We start from the raw sequence: 15,847 nt of genomic DNA on the forward strand, positions 1-15,847 counted from the left end.
CCATGCTCGATAGGTCAGCATATGTCCATCCAGACTTACTTTTCCACGTGAATTCCCACTGGTTACCTTCCTGTTGGTTTTATGAGTTACCAGCCTGTTGCATTTGTGATTGGCAGTTGGGGAGGAGCCACTGGCACCAGGCCGAAGTCCGTCCCCTCTGGGGCTCGCTGTTAGGGTGCACGTGGCCTTCTGGGGTTCTCGCTAAAGTGCACGTTCTGATCAAGTAGACCCGGGGTGGAGTCAGCTCCCGGCGATGCTGTGCTGAGGGTTGGAGTAGACCCGGGGTGGAGTCAGCTCCCGGCGATGCTGTGCTGAGGGTTGGAGTAGACCCGGGGTGGAGTCAGCTCCAGGCGATGCTGTGCTGAGGGTTGGAGTAGACCCGGGGTGGAGTCAGCTCCAGGCGATGCTGTGCTGCCGGTTGGAGGACCCCGTGCTGAGCACCACGGTGCTGAGTTCTGCCCCTGTAGGTCTGTGCTCAGGAGGAGCGCGCTGGAAATATACAAGCTTGTGTCTGTGCCCCGAGGAAGCTCCACCCTGGGCCTTACAGCTGGATTCCCAGCTCGTGACCTCGCTGCTCCCTGGCCTTCCAGGACAATCAATAATGTGAAGTCCGTAAGAAATAAAGTTCCAGGGTCATCACCCAGCAGGTTTCATTAAGCATTTTATGCACTCGAGTAAGTGGGCAGAGCCTGTGCCTCACGGGAAGGGATGCATCAGCGGACGTGGTGCGAGCCTGCAGTGAGGAGGAGGAGAAGCGCTGGCCCTGGAGTGCTTCCCTTTGCTTTGGAGTCCAGCAGTCCGCTGGCTGTTGTGTGATATCGAGTGGTCTTCTGTATTCAGAAATGTATACTTTTTTTTCCCCAGGCCACTTTAAAAAGATTCACTGTGTATTTGTATTATAAAGGCATTTTACTGGGTGAAGAGAATGTTCTAAAGTTATGATCTGTGACGGTTACGCAGCCTTGTGAACGTATGAAACCACTGAATCATGGACTTGATCAGGGTCCATATTATGGTATGTGAATTATATCTCATTAAAGCTGCTGTGAAAGGAGAAAAGTAGATTGAAACAAATACGGATTGTTAAAATTCGAACGCCAGGCGGAATGGGTGTCGGGAGGAGCCAGGCGGGAGGGTAAGATGAGCTGGCCCCGTCAGGCTGCCCCACGTCTGCTGGGTGCCTGTCCCACCTCCTGCGGGTTCGGGGAGCGCCGGAGCCCTGGCTTCGTCTGTTTCACTGCTTGTCTAAAACGTCCATGCTGGTGGCGATTGGAAAATCCCATTTTGGTGTGAATGTGGGACTGGCTGCCTGTGGCTTCCAAAACGATTCTAGCTTCTGCCTAATTAATTCCAAGCTAGCCCTGCTGGTACCCCAACCTGTGAGGGGTGGGGGTTGGCAGTGAGTCCGCATGTGCTGTGTAGATGGCTCCCATCCATAGCAGGGGGCTTCGAGGTAACTGTTTAGCTCGAGCGGGAGTGAGAGGCGACTGTTCCTGCATGATGGATGCCTTTCTGAGCCTGATAAAGGGCTCGTGTTCCTCATATAAAAAGGTTTTTTCTTTCTCACTTTGGGTCAAAAGATGAGCCGGTCAGAGATAAACTGAGGCAAAATACTGGAAAGCAATAGCCCTAAATTGGAAGCTCGAGAATTTGAATCTGGGAAAGCAGTAGCCTGGAATGTGAAGCCTGAGAGGTTGGAGCAATGAAAAGAGTCTTAAAATGAAACTGGTATTTTGATATTAGTTAAATTTTTTTCCTGACATTGCTGAATGTTTAGAACAACGTTTCTTGATTTCTGCGTCCTCATCAAGGCTTGTTGGAAATGGAGATGCCTCAGCCCCGGGCTGGATCAGGAACTAAGCTCTGGCCTCCGCCTTTCTAACTGAGCCTCTTGATAGTTCACGGGGTGTTAAACTTCGGAGCCACTCATGTAGAACACACACGCGCGCGCGCGCGCGTAAACGATAAGGAAAAACCCACTTGTAATTCCGTCTCTGAGCTGGGGCTGCCTTTGTACCAGTCCCGCCATGCTCCCTGCTGTTTGTCTCTGTGCTTTTATACGTTGGGTTTGTGTCACATTCATGGTTCACATTATACCCTGAGCATTTTCCCATGCCATGAAATAGTCTCCAGAACCGTGACAATTAAACATTTGCCTTTCTTTGTTGTTGTTGTTTTGTTTTGTTTGAGGTGGACTCTCTCTCTGTTGCCCAGGCTGGAGTTCAGTGGGGCGATCTCGGCTCACGGCAACCTCCGCCTCCTGAGTTCAAGCGATCCTCCTACTTCAGCCTCCCTAGTAGTGGGGATTACAGGTGCACACCACCACGCCCAGATAATTTTTGTAATTTTAGTAGAGACGTGGTTTCGTCATGTTGGCCAGGCTGGTCTCACACTCCTGAACTCAGGTGATCCGCCTGTCTCGGCCTCCCAAAGTTCCAGGATTACAGGCGTGAGTCACCACACCCGGCCTAAACATTTGCCTTTCAATCCATTTCTCCTGTATCATTTTGAAAAGCTTGGCCAGGCTGGGATGGGGGCACAGGGCGGTGGACCTCCTCATTTCCTGCTGGCCCCCGTTTTGTAGATTAGTAGAAGGTTCCAATTCAGGGGATCACACCATTCAGTCTTCTTTTTGCAGGTGGGAACATTGGAAGGGAATATAATTTTGTTTTCTTCTTAGTTTCATATGGAGATAATTTAATAGCCAACTGAGAGCTGATAGACAATTCTGTTTGGAATTTCCAGAGCGAGTTTCATTTTCTAATTGTGCTTTAAAGTGAATATAGATGATGTAAACCACAGGCCTGTCTGATTCCAGAACTGTCCATGCTTTTGACATCTGGGGAAAGAAGTAACGCACAGGCTCCTTTGTCTTCCAGAGTTAGTGGGTCTTTTGTATTTAGCTTTTTAAGAATTCTAATCATTAAGAGGTCATTGAATTAAAAAAAATATATTTTAAATATCCCTAATATTATGTGTCTCATGCAAAAAGACTGACCTAAGGTCGTCTCTTACAAATGCTGACTACAAAATGGTCTCGTAAATTTAGCTTCTTGATGATGTAATCCATCATGATTACAACGTTGATTAATCTAAGTGTACTTCAAGTTCTAGATTAACACTTTTTTTGCCTAAAAGGAAGAAGCTGAGGCAAAATTAATACAGAGAGTTTATTTGGGCCAAGCTTGAGGACTGTAGCCTGAAACACACTTTCAAGTTGCCTTGGGGAGTGCCGCGGAGAATAAAATAGAGGCTCGAGTTTTTAAAGAAAAAAAGGCGAATCAGGAGAGTGGTGACTACAAAAACTTGTTCAGCAGGAATTCTCATTGGTTTATCGAAGTAACGTTGGTTAATGCCTGGCTATACGATATTGAACTGTGATGTACGGCATCTTATGGCTCCTTGGCATCAGTCTAGGGACCACATGGCAGATGGTTCGAGGTAGCCATTTAGCCAAGCAGGAGTGAGCGGAGGCTGCTGTTATATTCCAGAGGCCTTTCTGTGCCTGATCATTTCAAGGGACTCTTGTTCCTCATAGAAAGTTTTTTTCTTTGTCACTTTGGGTCAAAAGATGAGACAATCAGAAATAAAGCTAGACAAAAGGTATGAAAGCAGTAGCCCGAAATTCCCTACGTGTATGGTCAGTTATGAAGTTTCAGGAAAGAAATAGGCAAGTCATTTTGTGGTTTTTTTTTTTTTTTTTTTCTGGCTAGAGTTTAGGAGTAATTAACTTGCAAAGATATCAAAATGTCCATCCCCTTTCTTCTCTGACAGATGCCAGGGATGCGGAACAGTTGAGCAAGAACAAGGTGACACATATTCTGTCTGTCCACGATAGTGCCAGGCCTATGTTGGAGGTAAGAGAGCACCGGGGGGCGTGTGTGGGTGTCTTCGTTTGTATTCCGTGGGAGTGCGTGTGACGTTCACGAAGGCAGCCACGTTCTCTCCGTGCGAACCTGCTCCTGCGGTCTCTGAGGGTGCTCCCATTGTGCTCAGGCCGTATTTACGTTACGCGCTGTCTGTGGCGTGGTGCAAGGGTGTGTGCTTTTTCTGATCACCCTCCTGCTGCGTTGCCACTTTGGCTTTCTTGGCTAAATGCCTCGCAATAAGCTGATGCTGCATTTCCCACTGGACCTTACGGACATTTAAAGCCCATTTTCATTCCTTTCAGAGTTATCTCTGGTTTTAAAATCCAAAACACTTCAGCCTGCTCATTTCCTGATTTTGTCCCATTTAAGCTGAAATAGCCACCATTGGCATTCAGGGGTAAAAGAAAACAGAAGGTAAATTGTGCCTGGAGGTTTCCCAGGGCCCTGTAACCTGGAGACTCGTGTAGAAGCTGTTGTGTTTTAGGTTTTCAGGGTAAACAGGGTGTGTCTGCTTGTGCACTAATTCCAAAAACATCTTTAAATTTACCCTAATGGACGGTTTGAGCTGTTGGCTAGAGGTAAAATCTATTTATGTTTATTGGCCTTGACAGAGCCCAAGTTACCTCCTTTTAGAAAATAATGCTGTGTGGTTGCGATGTGTCTGTGTTTTTCTATTTTAGGGTGGGGTGTTGGAAAGGGAGGGGTGACTTGTTCTGAAAGAAAGAATCCTGGTTCAGGCTGTTTTCATTTAGATTTCTATTAGGCAAGAGTAGGTAATGTTTTTTAATTGTATCTATTCTCTTTAGCCATAAGGGCTGCCAGATTTTAGTTAGTATAAAGCAAGCTAAAACTAGTGAGAATGTAGAATAATAAATGATTCTACTAAACATTGTAGTACCAGAGAACCATAGATGGTGAACAAACCTCAATTAATTTCTCCAGATCGCCGAGCTCCTACTTCCTTGTATTGTTTAGCTCATAAATTTTTTTGGTAAGGTGCCGTAATTTGTGTTCCAGCGTGATTTTATTGGAAATAACAACAACAACAAAACAGTTTTTGGAGCCTAACAGTTCCTTTGAAAATAGCCATTTTTTAATCTGTCAACAGTAGTTTGTATTTAAAATACAGCCAAGCTATGGCCAAGATGGTAAGTTAAACTGCAAACTGGTCATGATTGACTTCCTCTTAAATCACAAGATGAGGCTTGAGGTTTCCTTTATTTTAATAAATTGCAGAGATGCCCTCTCCACCCTCAGCCCCCAGGCCTGCCTCCCTGCCTTATACTCCATTTAATGGAACACACTGTTATGTGTGCACATGACCCTTAAATCTGCTCCCATTGTAACCTCTGTGTAGACAGGAGATCTGCCAGTGTTAGAAATCAAAGCTCCAGCCCTTGTCACTCGGGAAGCCACAGGCTGGCGAGTGAAGCAGCGGGGGTTGTAACTCACGTATAAAAAGCCCACCGATTGTGTAAAACCTCAGAGGTGCGGGCAAACTGTGTTCCCAGCACAACACACTGCAGATGCTTTTTTATTCCCTTTGTAGCTCAGTCTATAAGGACAAATTCTGCCATTAAAAAGAGAGAGAAGTGCTGCCCTTTTTCTTCACTGGGATGGCTTTTTCTTGGAGACATCCTGTTGTGGTCTCTGGGTGCTGTTATTATCTTAGCTTCATAATAAGTACTTCCATGTGATTTTATATTTATTAAGTGTTATACCACTGTTTTGTAGCATAATGTAGTTTAGTATTGCCCCCTTAGCATTTTATTAATCTTTAAGTTCGCAAGTAATGCATGGTCTATTCTTATTTTAAAAATTAAAACAACAGCCTCTGATTGCACAGTGGGGAAAAGTGAGGCACCAAAGTTACTTGAATTGGTGGTGCCCACACTAAGTTATACTCTTAGAAGTTTCAAATCTTTGTTTAGCTGTCTGCCTGGGGCATAAAGGCAGCCTTCTGTCTTGAGTTTCAAATCCAGATCCGGAAGCTGTGTCCTCACGCAGCCCGAGATGAGTCCGGGAAATGATGTGTTTGCAGTCGGTGGGGAATTAATGGATGGGTTTGATGCCTCGGCAGCTCCATGTTCTGCCGGCCCTGATCCTGGGAGAGAAACGGGGCAGGGATGAAGGTGAGCGGGGCGACTGTGCGGGGCCAAGCAAATGCAGTGCGCTGACCCCCCGGTTGGTGAGAGCCCCTAAGTGAGGGTGAAGGGATAAATGGTAGGCGAGGAGAGAGCTGGGCCTCCTCTATTTTCTGAGATCTTCAAAACCACACGTGTTTATTGATGGCTGCTAGCTTAAATAACATGGAAGGTCTGTTCTCAGGCCTTCAGAGTGGCTGTGCCTTGCCTGTGGTCAGGGAGCGGCTGGATGGTCTCCAGTGCGTCTTGGGTGGATGAGACAAGGTGTGTTTATCCCCTGGACCATGAGGGATGAGGTGGTCAGCCAAGGGAAAAAGGCCTGTGTCTCCAATTTCTACCTCTTCAGAAGAGTGGCTGAGGAGTAGACCTTCCAGAATGAAGATCTTAGAAACATAATAGAAACCTGGGGACTTGCAGGCTTTCTGGTCCGCCCTAAAGTCACATCTGAGATTCTGAGCAGCTCTGGCCATTTCTGTGCCCCACCGCTGTGTGTCTGAGACAGAAGTCCCAGCTAAGCAGGGTCTAGAGATCAGCAAGCCCAGCTCCGTCGCTGGGTGGACAGAAACCTGGAAACCTGGACGACGGGAGACATGAAAGGGCTTGCCTGGGGTTCATTCCCACGGCTGTCTGGATAGCCTGATGGAAGCCAGGAGTCCCCGTTCAGACCGGTGGTTTTCCCGGCATGCCTCGCTGCCTCCGTTCTCTCCTGGCACGACCGATGTTTCTGATATCCTTAGTGGTATTGGTAGATCTTACCAGATCACTTTTGAAAAAGGTTGTGTGATTTGTGCTTGCTCTAGCAATGTATGAAAGTGCCTTTCCCCCCCACGCCATCACCAGCACAGAGCTTTGATCTTCGCTCTTCTTTACTTCTAATTAGCAAGATTTTTGCTGTTATTTGCTGCAAATACCCTCTTCACACATCCCGTCCCTTTCCAGATAGTTCTTCCCTTTGAAGACAAAGGGTTACTAATTTATTCATTTCTTGAGCCCCTACTACGTTCCAGGCCTTGGGACAGGTACTGTGGGTAACAGAAATGAGTTCATCCCAAGATCTTCCCTGGCAGAGCCTTTGGTGTATGCACAAGATATACATTGTAGATGCTTTATAAGCATTAATGACAGTGAGAGAAGAGCCGTGGCTTGGAGCAGGTGCAAATCCCGTAGGAACAGAGCCGGTGGAAGCCCAGAGAAGGAGGTCCCTCTTCTGCCGCCAAATCTGGAGACATCTGACTGGGCCTTTGGCGATGCCTAGGAATTCAGAAAATGTGACCCCTGGCCTTCCAGCTGGTAGAGAATGCCAGGACATGACCCTCTGAGAACCCTGAGTCCAGCAAGGTGGATGGTGTTATTTTGGTGCCTCTGTGGCTTACCCAGGCTGGGCGACTTCTCATCATCTGTCAGCACGTGGCAGGGCCAGGGCTGGAACCGAGGCCTTCTCACTACAGAGGCAAGGGTTTTGCAGCCAGCCATAGCGCTTCAGGAGTACACTTTTGGTATTGAAACTTTGGAGCACATGATGCTGGTAAAATGGCGGAAAATCATTGCCACATATAATAATTTCAATAGAAAGTAAGCCCAGACCTGCGTAAGAGGAAAAAACAAAATCCTCCTTCACCTGTTTCCATGCTTCAGACTTTGTCAGGGGGTTGCTCGTGTCTGCTCAGAAGTGTCTCCTTATTTGCGGGGCTGGGCGGGGGCAGCGTCTCCAGCATCTGCTGATGGTTCTGGGTTTGAGGGTTGGTGAAAACTCGGTTGCAAAGACAGTGATTTTTCAAATCAGAAACCCGATATTGTTTGTAGTTGCTGAGAAAATAATATTGGGCAATGAAAGGTTTCTCCCTTCCCCTGAAAAAAAGAAACAGAACTCTTTCTAATGTAAAAATTTCAGTGTTTCATTTTTCATTTTGTGTATTTAACCAGAGCACCTGCAGGAAACAAAACTATTTCTCACTATTAACAAAAAATGTTTTAAGAAATATTATCACGCCTTCACTAAGCTTCTAACACGAAGAACCTGACCTTTTTAAAAATAACACGTATTGTAAGATTACAGTGCAGGATCAGGTAGAGAAAAAGTGATTTGTACTCATCTATGAAGACCGGGTATTGTTTGTATACCAGGTAGATTTTATGAGCTAGAGTTCAGCTTGGGTATTTTCTGTCTTCAGTGTGAACCATTTATGGTATTTTTAAAAGAATGGGATGTTTTCATATGTAGACATTTATTCTTGGTGATTCTGTTTATATTTCTTTTAACACTGAAGACATTTTTGGAAGTGTTGGTGCCAGGACTTCAATTGTGTTAGTTTGTGGTTGGCTTCTGCCTCTGGTTGTTATCTGTATGCCTGTACTTCTGTCTTTATTTACCTGCTTACTGATGAGCAAGCTCCCCAAGGTGAGATGCCCAGTCTGCTTGGATGGCCCCGTCCTCTTTCCCTGGGTCACTGCCCAGCAGCCACGTGGCCCTGAGGTTGAGGCTCCTGGAGGGGCCCTGGTTTCCTGCCACGTGTTCCTCTTGCTGATCCACCCCGTTTCTCTTGAACAGAAATTTTGTTGGCTCTCCAAATGTAAAGCAAGCCAGAAGCAAGATGATAAAGGGTGTTTAAAGCTGAAGAAGGCATGTGTGTATTCTCTTTCCTCTCTTCCCACCCTCTCCTGCCCACATGAATTCTCCCCTCCCTCTGAGTCAGCCCCAGCTCTCCTTCCTCCGAAAGGGACACTGTCAGGGTCCTCTGAGCTCAGGACTTCTGCCCCCTTTCTGTAATATCTTCAGTTTGTACTCTCAGTTGGGCCATGAGTTATGTGTGCACTGTCACTACTTCTGTAGGGTATTAAGCATCCATTTAACCTGTGCTTGATGACCTAAGTGTTCATGGCCCACACCGGGCTCCTGAGCTGGCCTGCAAGCCCACACAGGCAGCCACCGTGCTGGGGTTTCTCTGGTCCTTAGCGCACTCAGCGTGGATCCAGCACACACGGGCCCCTCTGCAGACGTCTGCTAATGAAAGGCGAGCTATGCACCTTTGTAGCCCCATTCCAAAGTGAGAAATCATGTCTTGTCGTGTCTTTGGTCACTGGTGGTTCATTAGGGTATGAAAGTGGAGTTGGGTCAAGAATGATTTCTTTATCACGAGCAATTTGTGAAGCCCGAGGATCAGTTAGTCCAATGCAGCCTGGCTTCTAGAACTGGGCTGTCTGTGTCGTTCCTCCTTTCTCTGGTAAGCAGTGGTGCCTGTGGATGTCCTGCTCTATCGAGGTGCTGTGGCCTCTAGTTCGGAATGATCGTTCCTAAGTTATTAACAACCAGTCATCACCTGCACAGCTCCTGTGACTTTCTGACTGATCTCTAGAGAGCTACCTTTGGTTGGCATTAAAAGCTTGGCTCTGCAAGGAGGACCATGCATCCAAGACACAGACAGTGACAGTCAATTAAAGGTGGATTTGCCGTGGTCAAGCCCCATGCCAGGGTGGGGACACAGCTTGTGGAAACGCCGTCACAGACTTCGTAGAGCTTATCATCATTAGGAAAAGCTGAGAGGACGTTCAGGGCACAGGGACTTGTGTTCTCGTCAAGGGAGAGCCTCATTTTCTGTGGCCCTCCTGCAGCAGCCACTGAGGCTGCCATGCAGGCCGTCACCTCCAGCTCCACCTTTCACCAGGTGACCACAGCAGGCCTCAGCTCTCAGGACCCCAGGGCCTTTCCTGTCCAGAACCTGCAAGTCACAGAAGCCATAGGCTGCACTTCTCCAGGCACAAGGAGGACAACGCCCCAAAGCCACACATCTCATACACACAGATGAGTGCGGATGTTCAGGTGTGCAGCCATTCATGGCAGCCCTGTTTGTAATGGAGCCAACCCCCACATTCGGCCGAAGGGGAGTGGTCAGTGATGGTTCATCCGTATTCAGGAATACTTGGCAGCAATTCAACAAGAAAAGGAAGACGTCTGTGTGTTCACAGGGTTAAGTCCACTGTTAAGAAAAAGAAGCAAGTTATAGGATGATACCCATAATATAATCACATCAATGTAAAATTTAAAGTCAATGGTGTATTTCTCTATTACATTTATATGCATGATGATGCACAGATAAGGGCTGGAAAGGACCATGCCAGACTCCTCAAACTGGTTATTTCCTGGAGAACTAGAATGGGAAGGGAGGGAGGGACGGATGGGAAGGGAGGGAGGAATGGATGGTTCCCACTTTTTCCTCTATTTAAAAAAGAAAAAAATTCTTGAATTTATTTATCACAATAAGATCATGTCCAAGTATCTATTTGAGTGAAGAGAGGGAGACAGAGAAGGGAAGGGCGTCTGTGGGCCACGCTCTATGTGTCTGGTAGTGACAGGTAGATTTCATTTGAATGTTCAGGCCTGACTGGAAGGCAGTCTGTGTTTCGCTACATCCTGCTGTCCATGGTCAATTGGTCCAAAGCAAGTATGTCATCCACTTCGTTTCAGTCATCTTAATCTTCAAAGGGAGAAGATGGCCCAAGACACTTCTTTAATGGTCTAGACTTTATTTCCTGTGTGCTCTATTTCTGCCTGATTGATTGGACACAGAATGAATCTGTGCCCCTTTTCAGGACTCACAGATCCCCGGGGGACACAGCTTGAAGCACTGGGCAAGATTTCCTATTCACGTTGGCCATTGTTTCCTGCGTGGGTGAATTCAGCTATCTTACCGAAAAACACTGTGGGTGTCAAGTTGCTAGAAAGGTCCAAGTCTTTTGAAAACCAGTTGCTGTTTGACCTGGAATGGTTTTCAGATTGACAGTTGTTTCCAGCACACCTCAGTTGTTTCACCTCTCTAGGAAAACCTCTTTGAAGCCACCCAGAATCAGTGGTACTTGCTGTACCAAAAGCTACAGCAGCTTTCATGTGTTGAGGCAAATTTGTTTGAAGCCAACCCCAGATTTAAATAGATATGACTCAAATAGAAATGATTATAGCAGGGATCGAAAACTGTCTAGTAATCGCTGTTTCTTGAAGCAAGCTGCATCTAGGCTTCTTGTGTGGCAGTCAGGTGTGTGAGGGCGGCCCCCCCGCCTGCTGGTCCTGCTGCCACAGACTCACTTGCAAATGGAGCCCTAGAACCCCTGCATGGCTGGACTCAGAGGGCTTGAGATCTTCCGGTACTTAACTGAGTCTAGGGAGGAAACGGTTTTTTAAATGTCTAAATCAAAGAGCTCTTTTGGCCTGGCTTCCTAGAGGTACCCTGTCCTTCAGCTGGGAACCTTCTCTCTCGGGCTCACGCTCACTGACCAGCCTCTCCCTACAGCTGAAGACTTTTGCAGAACGCTCTTTCTAGATTTTGCCTTTGTGTTAAGTCCCGGAGTCTGGACGTTTCCTCCTGACTGCTCTGCTTGAGCAATCACCTGGCACAGGTGTGTGGAGGACTGCGTTCTTGGAGTGGGTTTCCTGGTTTGCATCTCACCCCGTCCACGGTGGGGAATGTGTGAGGGGCGAGATCTGCCAGGATCTCCAAACCCAGGTTTTGGGAGAAGCATGTAGTGCATAGACGCCACTGCAGCCAAAGTGCCTATCGTAGATGGCACGGGCTCTGCCAGTCCACGCTCGGGCTGCATGGCCATGGGCTGGGAGATCTGGGGAAGCCTTTGTCAGGAGAGGGGTGTTGAGGCAGCCTCGCAGGACTGGTGTGGTTTGACTCAGTGGGGAGGGGGGCGAGGGGCATGTCTTCCGTAGGTTTAGTGCTTCAGGGCAGGTCAGGGACGGGGAGAGGAGCCCCACCTGATGATAGAGTGGTGACCGTGGTCGGCACGGGTGAGGGTCCGTAGGTTTAGTGCTTCAGGGCAGGTCAGGGACGGGGAGTGGTGACCGTGGTCAGCACGGGTGAGGGTGGTGCTGTCTTCAGTTCTCCTTTTGGCTGCGATGGAAGTTGTTATCCCTTCAGACTCAGCAAACATTTCTTGAGCGCCTACCTCGTAGCAGGGATTGGGGATAAAATACAAAGAGAAGCGGAATGTGTCCCAGAATTAAGGAGAGGCAGGCATGTAAATCCTTAAAAATGCATACCAGAGGCTAGGGCCCTGGGAACCCAGGAGAAGCAGCTAACACTGCAGGGCAGACAGCAAGGCTTCAACAGAGGTGAAAATTTGGTCCTAAATGAAAACAGAGGTTTGCTAGGCAGTGATGGAGATGGCAGTTGAGTTGGAGGTGGGATTCTGGGTAGAGAAAGCAGTACGTGCAGAGGCACAGCGCACACTGAGGGATGGGGCATGCAAGGAGAAGGTGTGTCCTGGCACTCTTGAGAGCTCACCAGCGTGGCCAGACTGGAAAAGCAGGCTCAGAGCAGATGAGCAGAGACTCTGTTTGTTAAGCTGTGGAGTCTGAACTTCATCTTGCAGTAAGCAGAGACCCAGCAAAGATTCATGAATGAAGCCAGGTGACACATTCAGATTTCTTTTGCAGGATGTTGCCTCGAGGATGGAGTGGAGTGAGGGAGGTGGATACCCCAGAGACCCTCGAAAGCTCTTGAAGTAATCCTCGTTAGAAGTGACGAGGGTCTGGACTGGGATGCTGGGGACTGGATTCTTTTTAGAAGTGAAAGGATCAGATTTGATCTGAAAGTCTTCCATAAAGTGACATAGCAAGCTTGAAAATGAAAGAAGGGTAAAGATTCTTTGGCAAGAATCAAGCAAAAGGAAGGTGGCATAGCGATAGTTTTTATGAGATAAAATGAAATTGAAAGCAAAAGAAAAATTAATAATGATTAGGGTAAAGAGGGAAACTACATAAATAAAGGAACAATCCATTAAGAAGTTACAGCAGCCATAAACTCAGGCACCTCATCAGACATCTTCAAAATACAGACAGAAAGTCATTTCTCAGGCTGGGGAGTCAGGGATGCCTGCGGGTACAGCCAGTGAGCCGTAAGTACCCACGGCTCTGCGTCCCGGGGATGTGAGTGCTTCAGGAAGCAGAGCCAGGTGGAAGAAAGGGACCAAGCTCAGCCGTGGGTGGGATGTTCGTGTGATATTCATCAGTGGATAGAAATACAGGTCCAGGGCTCAGGAGAGAGGTCTAGGCTGGACTTGAAGGTTTGAGCATCACAGTATCGCAGTGTATGCACGCAGGAAGCTAAGCCCTTGCTCTTGAATAAAACCATGCAAGAAAATGCTAGGACAGCATGACTGGGGAATGACGGCGGGCCATCCTCCAGCGTCTTGCTTTTATGTGGTGTTACGTGATGGACTTCGCAGCCTGTGAGCACATGACCTTGTGAGACAGACACATGTTTGTTACTCCTGTGACCCGCTGTGTGGGTTCTACTTAGTCTCAGCTCTTCTGAGTACAGTCCTTGGGGTTCCCTGCAGGGTGCCTCGGGGCCCTCTGGCGCCAGTGAAGAGCTTGTGTTTTGCTTCACCCACGCTGAGATGCTGCAGCTTCTCCTTCACAGACCCCAACCCGAGAAGACCCTCGTGTTTGGCTGTTTTAGGTGCTGTGGACACTGGAAAGGGGAGGCTGGGTGACATGAATAGTACGTCTGGGATGCTTTCAGAGGAGATGCGATTCTGGAAGGAGTTTGAAAGGGAAGAGACAGGCTCAGCTTGGTAGAAACGACCAAGGGGAATGTCCATGGAGAGCGTCCGCGGAGGGCAAGGTGCGTCTGGTTCTGGGTCAGGACAGCACTGTGTGGCGTGGCGTCTGGTTCTGGGTCAGGACGGCACTGTGTGTGTGGCGTCTGGTTCTGGGTCAGGACGGCATCAGGGCTGCCTGTTCTGGGTCAGGGACGCACTGTGTGTGGCTGCCTGGTTCTGGGTCGACGGCACTGTGCGTGGCTGCCTGGTCTGGGTCAGGACGGCACTGTGTATTGTTCTTAAATAGACAGCACTGGTGTGGCGTCTGGTTCTGGGTCAGGACAGCACTGTGTGTGTGGCTGGTTCTGGGTCAGGACAGCACTGTGTGTGTCGTCTGGTTCTGGGTCAGGACGGCACTGTGTGTGGCGTCTGGTTCTGGCCTGACTCGGCACTGTGTGCGTATGCCTGGTTCTGGTAATCGGGACGGCACTGTGTGTGGCGTCTGGTTCTGGGTCAGGACGGCACTGTGTGTGGCGCCTGGTTCTGGGTCGGGACGGCACTGTGTGGCTGGCCTGTTCTGGTCGGGACGCACTGGTGTGTATGCCTGGTTCTGGTCAGGACAGCACTGTGTGTGGCTGGTCTCAGTCAGGACGGCATCAGGTGGTGTGTGTGGTCAATAAGTTTAAGCCTGGCTGGTGGTGGTGATGGATGAGGACACCTACTCCAGGGAGGTTCCGTGGGCTGTGGCTGCTTGATGGGGAGGGCCTTCGAGTCTGCAGTCCGAAGTGTAAATGGGAAGTTAAAGGGGGGTTGGCTAAGACCCAGAGCCGGGTTAAAGGGCTCTCTGGACACCATTGTTGTTTTTAGCCATAAGAAAATGTGCCCTAGTTTACCAAAGACTGGTTTAAGCAAATCTGCTGTTTTCAGGTGCCCTGAATAATCATTGCCTGCTCGGCAATGCAGGTGGACCTTGCGTCTGCCCACACCTGCAAGGGAAGTGATCCAACCTTATTTTAAAACTCTGAGAGTGAAGCAATAGCACCTAGCTAGTTTCATCACCTTATTACAGGCTGTGAACAAGCTCTGTCCATGCTTTTAAAAATGTGTTCCCCTCGGTGTGGCCAGACTCCCTGGGACGTTTTAAAGACGTGTGTGTGTGTGTGTGTGTGTGTGTGTGTGTGTGTGTGCGCGTGTGTTGGGGTGGACAGTATCAAAGCCTAGGTTTGGACTGAAATATTATTTCTCTTTCTCTCCTTTCAGTTATCTCCACAACTACTGCCAGCGTCAGGTTTCAGCATTCATCACTGGGCAGGGGCATCACGAGCTAGCTCTGGCCGCCTTTTCCCATGGGAAAGCGAATGAAATGCATGGGGAAGGTTCTGGGCATGGGAAGGGAGTAGGTGCATCTGAAATCTGAGTTACAGCCTCTTTCTCTTGAGGTCCAACTTTTCGTTCTCAGATTTTTCCCAGCTAGTGGAGGTTAATCCACAAGGCCCTTGGCTCCTTCCGTGAGAGGCGCAGCCACAGTCGGTGCCAGGAGAGGACGCGGGGGAAGTGGCGCGTAGGGCTTCCCTTTGCCATCTTAGGATGGCTGCAAAGGCACAGACTTCCCTGTCAATTTGCAACTCGGGTGAACAGAGCAGAGCTCAGACCTTAGCTTGAGACTCCTACTCTTGGAAATTATTCCTGAGCAGAGTAGTTCAAGGATCATTTCAGCTGTACTGACCTGGGAGGAGGCAGAGCTTAGCCAGGGTAGAATAGGTACAAATCAAATGTATCTATTTTATGAAATACCTCGTTCCAGATCCGCCCCGCAGCACCCAAATGGAAAGCAGTTCGGAATCTCCTCTAAATGATTGTCAGTGAGAGTAGATCTAGGCTGCAGTTAGATTGCATTATGGAAGGGCTCCACCCTATGCCCTGAAGAAAAAAAGATCTCATAGCTAGCAGAGGAGGGTAACGTTTCCAAGTGTGTTTGGTTTTTGCCTTTTGGTTTTTAAAACTGTCCTCTAGGCTGAGGTTTCTGATGAACCCTCTGCAGCTGCCCCTGCGTCGGCAGTGGGTTTCTAGCCGCACGGCTGCCCCAGTGAGTGTCCTCTGGCCTCATTGGTGACCGGGGCACTCTCTTCCCTGTGCTTCCACATGTGGGCTCTGACCGAGGTGACCTAGGGCCTCCTTCTGTGCCGTGGTGCAAGAGGATGCAGCTGTCAGATAAAAATTGCCCATCAGACTGCTAGCAATGGCAGGCACGGAGAGGGCGGAGGGCGTGGAGAAGGGCAGGGGAGGCCCGTA

General features: G+C 48.7%; 1 protein-coding gene across 3 annotated transcripts in view; it reads left to right on the forward strand.

Moving 5' to 3' along the window:
• Positions 1–15,847, forward strand: part of DUSP22 (dual specificity phosphatase 22) — a 56,083-nt gene that overhangs the window by 14,762 nt on the left and 25,474 nt on the right. For all 3 annotated transcript variants that reach the window (XR_004184155.1, XR_004184156.1, XM_003896940.4), the window contains one exon: positions 3,775–3,857. Coding sequence is in view for 1 of the 3 variants with exons in the window: in XM_003896940.4 (XP_003896989.1) it covers positions 3,775–3,857 (83 nt within the window). In the remaining 2 variants the exon portion in view is untranslated. The remainder of the gene's footprint in view (positions 1–3,774; positions 3,858–15,847) is intronic.

Source organism: Papio anubis, chromosome 6 (genome assembly GCF_008728515.1).
Source record: "Papio anubis isolate 15944 chromosome 6, Panubis1.0, whole genome shotgun sequence".
NCBI lineage: Eukaryota > Metazoa > Chordata > Mammalia > Primates > Cercopithecidae > Papio > Papio anubis.